The sequence below is a fragment of the Oreochromis niloticus genome, linkage group LG5, assembly GCF_001858045.2.
Source record: "Oreochromis niloticus isolate F11D_XX linkage group LG5, O_niloticus_UMD_NMBU, whole genome shotgun sequence".
NCBI classification, from domain to species: domain Eukaryota; kingdom Metazoa; phylum Chordata; class Actinopteri; order Cichliformes; family Cichlidae; genus Oreochromis; species Oreochromis niloticus.
Window position 1 is genome coordinate 5,466,332 of NC_031970.2, and position 14,816 is coordinate 5,481,147.

Here is a 14,816-nt window from a genome sequence, read left to right on the forward strand (position 1 = left end):
AGAGGTGTTCCTTGCAGAGAATGCCCTTGCTTGAGCATTGAGAGGCTGGAGAGACAGAGAGGGAAGATAGAATAGACACTAGCAGGTGCTGAAGATAGGGAAAATCATTAGAGACCGGGTGCCAAGAAACAACAAGGCAATTAGGGAAAAGTGTGTTTAAAGGCAAAAGTAAGAAAAGAGTCAGAGAGAAACTCAAACAATCTGATTCTTTTTTAATAAGCTAGAGCTCACTTATTTTTCAGCTCTTTATCCTCCTTGTTCCGTACGGATTCTCCTTTCTCGATCATCCCCTTCTTCCTCCCGTTTTCCTCTCTGACAGACAGTGCCACCATGGAAACTGGAAGCCCTAGGAAGATACAGTTCACCGTCCCTCTACTGGACACCCACTTGGACCCAGAGGCAGCTGAACAGGTAAGGTGGAGGGAAAGGAGGCAGGAAGAAAGGTGGAAGGAGCATGAGGTGTAGGTAATATGGGACTTATAAGGGATTTGCATCTTTCCATCAGTGAGACACGATGAGAGTAGTACTCCCACTTTTTAAAAAAAATCAAGATGACTAGAGCAGATGCAAGAAAAAAATTACTGTATACTTGTAACACTTTGCACAGTCTCTGAACACATATTTAAAACATATGTAATCTAGTTGTCAAAGCAAGCAGGTGTAGTCAGAGCTGAGCAGCTCAGCATCCTGCATCCCAAATGCTGTAGTATACACTGATGAGTAACTGCTGCTTCGAGTAGACCACATTTTCTTCTGTGCATCTAATTAGCAGGACGTATGTTTTGAATACAGCTCTAATGTGAAGATGATGAATTCATAATTGATTTTTCCATCTGCACTCACAGTGAGCGGCTTTGCCGAGATGCATAATATCTCAGCGGTGGTTAAGAGGGGTGCCGCAGTATATTGATGTCTCTAGGAGGTCACTGTTTTTTTTAGTGACTGACTGCTTGTATCCTACAGCAATGAAATGCTGACAGGGTGAATGAATTAAACTCATTCATCATTAATGGACTTTTTCTTCTAAGGTAATTTAACTGCACAACTCAACTTGATTTGTGGCAAACACCACTTTATGACATAAGAAAAGTGAACTCCTATTAGTGTCTGAAGGAGCTTAGTGAGTGCAATCCATCCTTCTGTTGGGAATATAGTGAAAAGAGGTGTCCCACTTTCTCATTTTTATAAATATAACATGAACAGGACAGGTCATTCATAATGAATGAAGCTCAAGTAAAGCTGGCAAGGATTTAGGAGTCTACACTCTGTCTCACTCGCTGCTTTTCCCGCTCTCACTACTTTTTCCCTCGCTGATACTATGAGACCCAAAGGGAAGGTTGATGTTATGGATGTGTGTGTGTGTGTGTGTGTGTGTGTGTGTGTGTGTGTGCGTGTGTGTGTGTGTGTGAGAGAGAGAGAGTTTGTTCTTGTGAGGACATTTCTGTTCAAGAGTTAAGTTAAGACATAGATCTACTGTAGCAGGTGGAGAATGTATGATTACAAGTCTCAGATATGAGAAACTGAATATGAGATGGCTGCATCTGCTGGTGTGTACATGCATTTCGGTCAGCGTAACATCAGTTTGACATACACACACAGAGTTGTTTACAGCAAAATAAGACAGATGGCACAAAATCTGGAGCCGTTTCCAGTCTGGTTTGGTGTCTACTTCTGCATGAATGGAGAAACAATTTGTGCTTCTTATATAAAGGAGAACTAATTAAATGCAATGTTTAAGAATAAGAGCACTCTCTGACAAACAGGCAAATTACAGGACGAACCTGGAGCCACGGCCCCTGCAGTGATTTGTTGTAATAATGCTGTAGGCAAACCCAAAAGATAGCTCCTCCCAGGATCCCTCGATAACAAAATCAATTGTTGCTGGATGATTGCAGAAAAATTGCCATTTTTGTTCAGGAAGCTAATCTTCACCTATTAAAGCCACTATTATGATCTTTGACATGCAATTGAAACCATCATAAGTAAAAGATCAAGCTGCACTGGTCACATGATCCCAGTGTCACTTCTACAAAGTGTTTGATGACTTGATGTTGAGCTTTTAGAGTAAACGCCTCCTTAGCAACACATAAAAAGTCACAAATCTAGAAGTGGTGTATTTACTTATGTACTGTGTTAAACTTAGTGGGTAAAGTTGAACAAGGCAAAGCTATATCAAGCTTTTATTAGTTAGAGAGCTTTTTCCTGGGACTTTACCCAAATACCAAACAACTGCCTTAATTTTGGGGTTTAACAACTGTTCTCTCTGATAAACTATATTGTCCTTATCAGAGTTGGTCTCTTATGAAAATACCCAATTTAAAGGGCACCAGGAGTGGCTGAATGATTTCATATGTATACGTTGTTAAAGTGAATTGTTAAATGTTGTCATTTTTATGCTTACCATCTCTATATTGTTTTAACTCTGTGATGAAAGGAATTCCTTTGTCTCTGACTGGCTGGAGAGGCTTTTATTGCAGATACATCCTATCTGGAAGATCTGTTTCTTGTGATGTTGCTTCCTGCTTTTATGACCCTTTTGGTCAGCAGGAGCACACACACACACACACACACACACACACACACACACACACACACACACACACACACACACACACACACACATATACATACAGTGCTTTGTCTTAGAACCATTTGGGGGGATTTTATGGTGGGCGTTGTTTTGCTGTGATGTGTATTGTGTGAACTGTTTTCCCAATAAAAGGCAGCAAGCGGAGGCCGGATTTGGGGTCATTTTGTGGTAGACACCGACGAGGCCTCCCTTGCAAGTAAATCGATCGATCGCTGTTGCCTTGTTTTTCTTTCACGGGAATAAGTCCTGGGGTCAGCGGGGTCTAAGTTCAGACCCAACATACGTATTAAACATGTGCTAAATCTAAAGCTAGCTTATTACCTGTGGTAGATTTTGGATATATTGGGCAGTGCTGTCCACATATCCTTTTTTTCTTATGTTTAAGAATAACACTTTACTACAGGCAGGTGACAAATTACAGGGTACCTGGAATAACCTGGATAAACCAGGGTCAAGCAGGACAAACCTGACTTTTAGGCTAACCAAAAGTTAGCACCACCCATGATGTCTTGAAAAAAAGTCAGTGGCACTTTTTTGTTCAGGAGTTTAATGTTCACTACTTAAAGCCACTTTAATATCTTTAAGACCGCTATCATCAAACTATAAGTTCAGGGAATATCATTTGGATAAACAGTACCAGTTCTGCGTTTGCTCCCAGCCAGCGAGCCGGGCTCTTACCCTTTAAAATTTGAGAATAGATTGCTATCATTTCAGCCTCAAGACTTCCCATGATTCATTTTCTAGATAAAACCGTGAGACGTGAGCACCAGTTATCCTGAGGGAAACTTGGGAGGGAGCCAGTTACTAAATGGTAGCTTGATTAGTCTTTCACTCTGTACCCAGGCTGGACGACCGATTTACAAATAAGAAACACTGCCAACTAGTTTCAAATGGTTATTTTGCTAAATCATGTAGCGCCTTCAAAATATGAGAAATGTTCTTAGTAGCTAACTTCAGCAGTACAGTGCGGTGGAATATAATGATTCAGAACCATAAAATGGAAATACCTTCAGGCAGCATGGGTAAAAGTTCAAGAGGGGGTCCATTATACTGTTGTAATAATGAACACGAGGTATCACAGGTGCTGGGATTTTTTTAATTGATTTTAAATGTAATAAAAATGGCCACTTTTCAAAGGTAAGGTGAAAACATGTTGGGTTGCACTGCTATAGAACTTACATATTGCATGACAGGTATTACACTGGTATTTGTATTCACACAAATGACTCTTTGTGCTGTGCTGTTATGGCATAAATGATTACCATTAGAGAAGAAGTTTGCAATAATTTTAACAGTTACTGAGTCTAAAAAACCAGATTAGGGTTGCAACAGGGCTTCAAACATCAGGGTTCTTGTAATCTCTATAAAATATAGAGATAATTGGAGATTATAGAGTTTTATAACTTATCTGAATACCTTCCATTAGTAAACAAACAAACAAACAATCTTTGTGTCAAACTGAGGCTGTTGGGATCTGGTCACGCTTCACACTCTCAAAATTTCTGCAGTGTATGTTCTTTTTCTCAACGTCCAGCTTTGCAAGGGTATCTGTAGGATGCAGACATAATTTCATGTGTCTGTCTTGTTTGTGTCTGAGTGTTGGGGAGTTGGTGTCCACCGTCTGTATTTATTCAGTTACACGTCTGATCCCAGGCTGCAGCCGTTCAATCTAAGACTTAAACGGCTCGCAGCCTTGTGTTTACCTGCTTTCTTTCACGGGCAGACAGATCTCCTTTTAGGTGTATATGAGTTAAACTTGCTTTACTTTTTCTGCAAAGACTCAAGAGAGTTCTTAGCTCACAGCCTCAGTAAGCATGACCAAAAGCTTGCCTGATTGCCACTGGGGCTTTACATTTTCAATTTATTCTAAGACCTCTACGAGTGGCCTGTTCAGCCTGTGTGGCAAGCTGGCGCCCAAGTGTGTGGTTATATATACTGAATATATATTTATTTATGTGTTTGTCTTTGTGTGGGTGTATATGAGACAGAGGAACAAATCAGACAGATGTAAAGAGAAAGAAAATAAACAAAGGGAATACCCGATATAATAAAAAAAGAAAGGAAATGTGTGTTTGTGTTTGCACGAGCTCGTACGAATGTCACACCAGGGGGTTTCACCCACGGTTCAGTAATCCCAGCAACCTGACACCTCCCAGCATGGTGAATCAGCCTCCGTGGAGAACTGTGCACCAGTCAGAGGAGCCTCTCCGACCCTTAATCACCAAAACACAAAACAAAAAAACCCCAAAAAACCACACACCCTCGCTCACTCCTCTTATCCATAATACAGCACAATCATCTCATATTATAGCCCTACATCTGACACTGGACCTGGCAGAGGCCAAGACCAGATGGTGTCACATGAACAGAAGCCGTTGGACTCAGGAAGGGTATCTATCCCACTCCCCTGACATTTACACACCTAATGCTTCTGTGACATAATAGGCAGCTGGGGGTTTGCACAGCAGCAACTACAACCACACCAAGAAGATGGAGGAGGCTGGGATTTGAGATGGGTGGTTTTTCTGTGTTGCAAGGTTTCTGCCACAAAAAGTTGTTAGGCACGGCAGCTGCGACCTGCCCGAGGGGAGAGGACAGGGGTTTGAATTTAATGTGCAGCGCTATCCACTATCCGCTCGCTAATTCTGTGGCCCTGAAGGAGCAGCAGAGCTGAATCAGTGCAGCTCTGTGTGATCTAATATTTTCTTGGCATTCTGCTTCTTAATTTTCTCTCTATGTTGCTTCAGTGAGTGTGGATGAAGGTAGTACTTTGATTCTCTTGCAGTAAATCAAAGTAGCATTTTACTTTATTCTAATATTAGCTAACACAGCTAATGTTAAAATGATTTTTGTGAGTTTGCACGTAAGCAGTAACTCACAGTTTCCTTATTTTGTGGAGCGTACCTGCCCTGAGCCAAGTGTAGAAACAGACCTCATATTGTCGTCCCAGTCGTGCAGTGCAGGCGCACCACAACGAGATTCTTCTTCCAAGAGCTACAGAAAATAATGTGCATATTTGTTACTTGCTCTTAGTGTTCTTTCAATGTTTTTATATTATTTATCATATCATTTATATAGATACATATACAGGTACATATTCTAGTATTTATTATTTATTGTAACAGTAATGGTCATAGCTTGATTGGCTATTTAAAGTAGCAGTTCAACAGTTATCGCTGACAGATGTAGAAAATTGTTTCTGCTTTAATTTCATCACATTGAATCCAGAATATGGTAATTGGGTGATAGCATCTGTTCTCTCCTGGGGGTTTTATGGAAGTCAGGGGGGAGTTTTATGTCGAGCACATAATTGGCATAATCGGACTGGGCAGTTTTCTGACAGATCCACCGTGGAGCTCTCCTGTACACGAGAACGTGGACACTTTTGAGTCATAGCTTGGAGCACAGGGCTACTTTGTGAACACCTCATTATCCTAAAGGCATAACAGGAAACCTGACAACACTGCAGTCCTGACTCACAGAAAAACCTTGATCCATCATCAGTCCAACTCATTATTTTACCACTTCCCCCGCTGCACTGATCGAGTCACACCAGACTGATTTCTGCTGTTGGATTACCGTTGAGGGAAATTATCTTCAGAGATGTGGGTTTGCCGATTGTGGATGAGGAAAGAACATTAGCTATCTCACTTTGTTTCAGTATTTATGCTAGGAAAAGCTAGCCCAGTGTTTCTAGCTGCATTTTGAGTGATGAACTTCTTGGCTTTCCCCGGGAGGAAACATAAAATTTAAAAGAAAAATTCACATATTCCTTTAGCACTGACTGAACAAATTATTACCACTCTTAAAACAACAGAAGATGTATGTTTATTAGTGAGGAATTAATTGGAGTATTTACAAGCTGATTAACATGAGTTGTTTCAGTTATAAACTACAAACTTTCTTTGCTTGTTGCAGGCTTAAGTGAAAGTAACAATCAAACCTTATTCATTGTCATGCAGAGAGCTCATATTAAACTCCATCATCTTTCATTTATATGAGCAGCGCTCGCTTGAAGAAGCTTCACTCATAAATGAAAGCAATATATTCCCTGTTTCGATGATGAATTGTGACATATTGAAATAATTTTATTATGGACAATTAAGTGCTGAGACAATGTCCGTCCTCGTGTTCCCCACGCAGGTGATCTTCATCCTTTACTGAGAACATAGCTATTAAACAGCTTTCCTTTATTGCCTCAGGGAGGCAATTTCCAGGAACAACCTTCAAGTACAGCAGATTATCAGTGGACATTATTTAATGAAGATGAATGCCATACTTACTACTGATTTGCACAATTAAAAAAATGCACATTTTGATTTGAGATGATCTTTAAACTTCTTCTCCGAGTAGTTTTGTCCAAATAAATGTAGACAAAGTGTCACAGATACGTCCCCATTTACACTTTACTGAAGCAGAGCACAGGAGCTGAAATCATGTTTCTAGCCTTTTCTAAACCAAACTAAGCTTTATTTGTTGTATGCTATCTGTCAATTTGGGCTGAATAAGCTGGCAATGCCATGTAGTCAGCTAACTTACCAGTGTACTGGTAACTGACTCTCTGGTTGTTAATAAATTACATTTTTAAAAAGCCTTTGGGGGATTCATCTATCCAGTACGTGCCATGTTGCATCCGATTATCACATTTTTAAGACAGGGGTGTCACTCTCAGCTCAACATTTGTCAGTGTGCAGAGATATTTAACTAAAAACAAGCTTAAATGTAACCAAATATAATATTTTTAGTGCCCTTACGAGGTCATTTTTAGTGCATGAACATTATCAGCAAATAATCAGCAAAAAAGAAACACAGGGGAGATTAATTCTATCACTCACAAGCCTGCAACTTAATGTTATGCACAAACCTGCAAGTTATGCAAACAGCATCACTCCAACTTTGAAACATGCACTTTGTAGGTCTTAAATATTCTTACTTTGGCTAATGCTGCCGCAGGTGATTTGTCAAGCCATCAATGCCAAGAGACACCATGTGTGTAATGGAGAGACGGTGATGGCATCTGACAAAGTGTACTGAAATATGGCCTGCATGACAACACTTAGTGGGGATTGGTAGGGAGCCTGCAGGCTCTCTATAAAAATTGCTCTTTAACTTGCAGCTTTCAAGTTGGTAGCAGAGATTAGCATGCTCATAACTGAGTAATTGTTCTCCATTTTGTTATAGATTGTCTCAAATGCTTTTAGAGTTCAAGTGTGAGAAGAGAAGTGTCTCGCTCTTTGAGGAGGCTCCATGTAAAACTGTCCAAAGAAGCGTTTTGTTCCATTGTTAGTTTGATCACATATTATGCCTTTCATCTTGTCATTTAAAAGGGACAACATGGACCATCGTCTTAAAATAAGTATTGTACTCATTCAGAGCTGAGTTTAAAAAAAAGAAGACATTTTCCAGTCATTGCTTGAACGATAGCTGTTGCTGTTCCAGCATTACAAAATTAGCCTCACTTATATTGAAATCATTTATTATAAAAAAAATACTTTCTTCATGTATCATTAAGTCAAGAGGAAAAGAAAAAATCTAAAGGGGGATGTAATTATTCATTTTTAATCTTATTTTTGTACGTCCAAACAACTCGCGGGCATCGTTGTAAGAAGACTTTGACCCTACCGTCTTGTGGCCTGACCTACATTTACCAGTCAGAGGTGTTTTGTCGGCCGCTCCCCACACATCAGAAATACCAGGCATGCACAGCTTTTCCTGCCCACCCGTCACTTTCAAGGCTGTTTTTGTTCGTTGTTGTGAAGAGCGCAGAAGTGCATTTTAAACGGACTGTGGATTGAAAGGCAGGCATGGCGTTTTGAGGGGGGTGAGCAGTCCAGTAAGCTGGGTTATTTGTGCGAGTGAAGGATCAGTGAGTTTGCTCTGCTGCCGGGTGAGAAGAATAATAATGTCTCTGGGAATAATCACTTCTACACAGCCATGCCTGTTTGTGCTTTAATGTGAGCTGGCGGGGTGGATTTTCTGAAATGGTAACAAAACACACACACACACACACACACACACACACACACACACACACACACACACACACACACACACACACACACACACACACACACACACGCGGCTAAAATATTAGTGCAAGATTTATAGTATACACAAGAGTATTTTTCTATTGTGGCTTTCTTGATTCTGAGCCCTGCTTCTCATGAGGCTAAGTAAGCTGCAAACATACCAGATAAATCAATTAAGATAATATGTATTCTTCAGGGAAGAAATCACTTAAATTACTTTGAGAATGTAAAATTTATTGTCATTTAAAGGGACATTCCACAAAATTAGCTGCAGTTTTGAGTGCTATTCCTAGGAAACCTTCCACATGGGATCAGCAGTATAACACAGGTCTCAGTCACACAGATTTAGAGACCAGCCACCCACACCACCTGGCAACCTCTGCTCCCTAAGGACAAATGTGAATTCTCCAACCGGTTGGTGAGGGGTTTCTGGAAGCTGCTCGTGGTCATCAGGTGACCAAAAACCTCCTTTCGATTGCTTTGATCGCTAGTTTGCATGGAAGATGCTGACTAGTCTGCTGGCACTCATCAGCTAACCACCAAGCGGTACTGAAATATTTCCATTCATTCTGTGTAAGGCCACATCGGTGCACATTTTGCTTTCTCAGTGAGATTTTAACAGAAAACAAAGAAAAGCGGTAACCTGCAGTCAGACAAGAGGGCAGTGATGACTGCTCAGTGCTTCATTCGGTTGTCTTGGCTATTTGGCAGTTAATTTTGTATATGATTTTTTACTGAACAGATACTGTCCTGCATACTGGCAGAGAGCACAATGGTAAAGTGGTGAGAATTGTTGGCTCACAGCAAAACAGTTCTGGTTTTGAGCCTGCTTGTCAGCTCAGGTCATTTTGTGCAGAACGGCTAAAGTAAAGGTGTGGATCAGTGGCTGTGCTTCTCTCTGTATTAGTGCTGTGATGGACTGCTGACCTGTCCAGACTGCACTTGGCTTTACACCTGATATCAGCTCGATGAGCATCAGTGACAACAGATGGATGAACTGACTCTCACAAAATTAGCAATTTGGCTGCTTGGATTTATTTGTTTTTATGCACAACTAAAATCTTATCCAATTGACACAATTTTCACACAATCGTTTGCAGAGGAGCCAGCTTGTGTGTTGACACAGCGATTACTGTGAAAGCATACTACCTTGAGCATTTATACAACACAAGAGAGATGAAAAAAATCACAAGCCTAAAGAGAAGGCTGCAGTCACAGGAAGCTCTCACTGAAAAGCTGGCATGTGTCTCAGGATATGAGGTCAGCAATTTTCTCCAAAGTGAAGTGTTCAAAGCAGTAAAATATCTGCCTGTATGTTAACAGAAAGAAAAGACACTCGGCGTCTCCTCTCATTCAGGGCTTTCTTGTGCTCCATGGTAGTGATTTCAAAGGCAATGAAGCCTCTTCAAATCTGAATACCCAATTAGACTTTGCTGCAGCGATACAACTGACTCTGCTCATTTTTCATTACTGCACATTATTTTGCTAGTTACATCTGTATTCCGTGTCTTTACGGAGTGAAGCTAATCAATTTAGGTCTATACCCGTGCACAGCTCCAATAGCTGATTTATTATATGTGAGTCAGCTCAGGGGAAATATTGCTTTTGCAATAACAAAGTCTGCAGAGACCAGATAGAGCAACAATCCAGAAGAAAAAAGTCTAAAACAGCTTGTGCATTTTTCAGCCACAGGAAGACTTGAACTCAAACCTGTGCCACTGATTTAATCACTGATTCTCATCTGACATATTTGTTATCATTTGTATTTGTTTTTCTCTGATACATCTTAAGATATCGTTGAAACTCCCAATTTTTGATCAAATTTGGATCTTCAGAAGTCTTTCGCTACTACCCCATTTAAATTGTAACAAGAATTACCATGTGATGCCACACTGTGTAGCCTGAGGTAGACTGCTCTGTTTTCAGTGCACGAGCAGCATTTAGGAAAGATGCACCGAGGACAGAAGCAGACATGACACGCAGCATTAGTCAGCAACCCTGTCTGCTATGTCTGTGCTTTTGTGTGCACCTGTGTTTGTGAATAATTGACTGTCTGTTTAAATTCATGCTCTGTTTAAATTACTATATCACAGCCATTTTATGAACAAAATATAATTGAAATGTCATCATTTGATTTTGAAGCCAAAGGGAAATTAGCAAGCTAAGAAAGGTACTGTACTCACTTCATTCGACAACTGCATGTCTTTGCTGTCATGTTGGGTGTAAAACGATGCATCAGCAGCAAGAAAATGCAGTTTAGGTTGTGGGACTTCTTTGGAAATGTGGGTAGATTAAAGCCACCAGTCCAGTGGGTCTGTGTTATGAGCTCAGAAGTGTAGAAATCTTTGAGAAGAAACATTTTCCCATTGAAAAGTCAAACGTTATACTCAGTGTCGGACATATTGAGTCATTTTACAAAACACACCATATCTGGATATCATAATCGGCCAACAAAGGGCATGATGTTTATGTAATGTTTTCGTCGTTAACATTTTTTGATGTGGTTCATGCATTCAGCAGCCAGTTTGTTAGGTGCACGTTTTCAACTGCTCATTAATTCAAATATCTAATCACATGTCAGCAACTAAGTGTTAGGCATGTAGACACTGTCGAGATGATGTACTGAAGTTTAAAACGTGCATCAGAATGGGGAAGAAACGTGATTTTACATGTGGCATGGTTGTTGATACCAGACAGGCTGATGCGAGTTCTTCAGAAACTGCTGATCTGCTGGGATTTTCCTGCACAACCATTTTTAGGGTTTACAGAATATGGTCAGAAAAAGAGAAAATACAGCAGCAGCTCCCTGGGAGAAAAAGCCTTGTTGATGCCAGAGGCCATGGGATAATGATCAGACTGCTTTAAGCTGATAGGAAGGCAACACTAATTCAATCAACCACTCATTGCAAGCCAAGTATGCAGAAGAGCATCTCTGAATGCACAACATGTTGGACAATGAAGCAGATGGGCACAGAACACCGTACCTCACCTGCTGTCACACAACTAAGAACAGGACACCGAAGCTACATTTCTGACCCGCTCACCAAAACTGGAGGATAAAATACTGGAAAAGCATTGCCTGATCTGATGAATTTCAATTTTTCAACATAAAATCTTGGTTTGAATCACCTGTTCAGGCAGGTAGTGGTGTAATGGTATAGAGCAGGGGTAGGTGACTCCAGGCCTCGAGTGCCGCTGTCCTGCAGGTTTTAGATGTGTCCTTGATCCAAAGCAGCTGATTCAAATGGCTAAATGACCTCCTGAACATGTTGTGAAGTTCTCCTGGTAATGAATTAATCATTTGATTCAGGTGTGCTGACCCAGGGGTGAGATCTAAAACCTGAAGGACACCGGCACTCGAGGCCTGGAATTGCCCACCCCTGATATAGCGGATATGCACATTTTGTGGCCCTTAGTCCCGATTGTTCTGATGGTTCCTTCATTAGGATAATGTGCCTCCACAGTCACTAGATTTCAATCCAATAGAGCACCTTTAGGATGTGGTGGTACATGATGGACACCATGGATGTGCAGCTAACAAATCTGCAGCAACTGTTTGATGCCATCATGTCGATATGGACCCAAATCTCTGAGGAATGTTTCAGGCACATTGTTTGTAAGATGAAAGCAGCTCTGAAGACAAAAGGGATCCCACACAATATTAGTAAGCTGTAGCTAATAACGTGTAAAGTCAGTGTGTTTCATACAGAAATACAAAATGCATGTACTTTCATATTTTGTCCCAGAATGGTCTATAGCACAGTCCACATGTTAAGTGCCAAGAAGCAAGTAGGAGGCAGCATGCTGCCCTGCTGCTCTCAGTGCTCAGCACTGCAGGATTGCTGTTGTTCAGCTAAGGCATCTTCAGAGTGTTTAACTACCAAACACAAAGGTCCAGGCTGGTCTGACAGTGTCATACAGAGAAAAGGGATACTGTATTGATCATCGGGCAAACAAATATGAGAAATTGCTGCACTGCTGTTTAGCATTTTGATTGGTAGAAAAAAAAGCATAAAAATTGATGGGCATGGCTGTGATAAGGTAAAACATAAATGCTTGAGGTCTTTTTCAGTCCAGTAAAGATTAAAGTCTCACTTTAAATTGTCAATTTTTCGACCTTTTTCAGATCAGAAGACGAAGACCCACGCCTGCCACTTTAGTGGCATCCAGTGATCAATCATCACCAGGTAAGGAAACCCAAACACGCACACTATATTTGTCACTTGTGCATCAACTTACTCTGTGTTCATTATCTGTGGGCTGACATAATGACAGAGGTTGTTAAGAAAGCAGACTGTAATCATGAGGTTGGCTTTCTTTAAGCACACGGGAGACATACATACAGTTCTGAGAGGTTTGGTTTGAGCAGCAAGCAGCTGAGAGATGATATTGTGCTTTTACACCTGCAAAGTGTTGCTAACTATTTTATCCCTTATTGTGCTAAATGACAGGTGAGCAGCAGTCATTCACATTACAGAGGACTCTTATCAGGTGTGTGCACCGTAGCCCATACTATATTCGTATAATGGAATTAAGCATTTTGCTGAAAGGCTCAGCTTACCTGCCAGAGTCCTCTTTGTTTGCACCCTTTTGAGTGACCTCATTCAAAATTATGAGATAACTGCATTTTTTACTCAAGGCTGAATTCAGTCTTAGAATAAAAAAAAAAAAAGCACTGCTGATCCATTCGGTCATTTGTAAGCAGACTCATTCATCTTTGCTCGAGTGTGTGCACATAAAGGCTTCAAGGTCACTCAGGTACCATTTCCATTATTTTGGGTGAAACCATTTTTGGCTTTCACCTTGAGAAAGGTGGTTTAGGTGCTTTCGTCTCTTTTTTTTATGTTATGGTAACGAAGTGTCCCCTTAATCAGAAAAGTGAAGAGTTAATAAAACTGCACAAATAGAGTTTGTGCAGTTTCACAGATATCACAGCTACATGCCTAACCTCCCACAGCTCACAGCCAAGCCTGTAATTCTAACCTTAAAGCACTTCTTCACTAACAATCTTACTATGAGGGGCAAAATTAATTCAGGCCCACTCTCAATCAAATTACCTCAGTTCCAGTACTGTATTTTTCACACTGATATCTTCTCCTGCTTGTTGTGACATTGCATCTAAACTCTGTCATGCACCAAATGAATCTTCCTGCTGCAACAAAGCAAGATAAAACAGCCTCGTGCGCGTCCTCTCATGGGATCTAATGATCAAACACAACACTGGACCTCTTGAGAGTTATGCTGTTATATGAGTCATGCTTCCCCGCTGCCTCTGCTTTGCTTTGTTCTGTGAGTGTGTAATGTGACCTACTGCAGAATTAACAGATGATCAGCAGGGAATGGAGCAGAAACAGTCATTTTTAGGTGAGGAAACTGAGGGTTATACTCTCTGCTGAGTAAGAAAAAAAACAAGTGTTTTGCTTCGCTGAGGACAGATACAGGAAACACAACTATTATTTTCTTCATATGAAAGCAGTTTATCACAGAAAGATGACATGTCTTTGCTTTTTTATCTTGCAAAGAACAACAGTCTAATTCGAACAGATTAAGAATAGTGTTTCCTGTGATATGCCTGATGTCTGCAAACCACTGTGAAAGTGTGCTCATAAGTGCATGTGCCTCTGCATTTATTTGAGTCAGTAATTGGACACTGAGCATGTGCAGAGTCTCAAAGTCAACCTTGATCTCTGAATAAAAGTGCAGCGCGAACCCTCAACAATCCCCTTTGCTTTATAGATCAGAGACGAGAAAAGAAAAATAAGGAACTCAAGAGGGTGTGCAGAGGAGTGCAGCGGGCAAAGTCATTTTAGAAATAAAGGAATAGGAGTATGAATAAGTATGGACAAAACATGAAAACATAAAAGTGTCATTTGCTTACGTTTATATTTATTATACTGATTCCAGGGACTGGAGAAAAAAGAGAGAATATGTATGTGTGAATGAGGGGGAGACAGGTGGAAAGGTTAAGTCACAGGTATTAGAGGTAGTGAAGGTGAATGAGCTGATACACCTGGGGTCAGCCATCCAAAGCAATGAACAGTACACAGCAGAGGTGAAGAAGAGAGTGCAGGCAGGGTGGAGTGGGTGGAGATGAGTGTCAGGGGTGATTTGTGACAGAAAGACAGGAGCAAGAGAGAAGGGGAAGGTTTACAAGAGACCTGCTATGATGTATGGTTTGGAGATGGTGGCACTAACAA

The 14,816-nt window shown here is 40.8% G+C and overlaps 1 protein-coding gene across 2 annotated transcripts in view; it reads left to right on the forward strand.

The window, feature by feature from the left end:
• The first annotated feature begins 30 nt into the window (after window positions 1-30).
• LOC106098726 (protein phosphatase 1 regulatory subunit 1A) overlaps window positions 31-14,816 on the forward strand; it is a 36,386-nt gene continuing 21,600 nt past the window's right edge. For both annotated transcript variants that reach the window (XM_019359371.2, XM_019359373.2), the window contains exons 1-2: window positions 31-411; window positions 12,746-12,806. In XM_019359371.2, coding sequence (XP_019214916.1) covers window positions 331-411; window positions 12,746-12,806 — 142 coding nt within the window. In that variant the 5' untranslated portion in view covers window positions 31-330. The remainder of the gene's footprint in view (window positions 412-12,745; window positions 12,807-14,816) is intronic.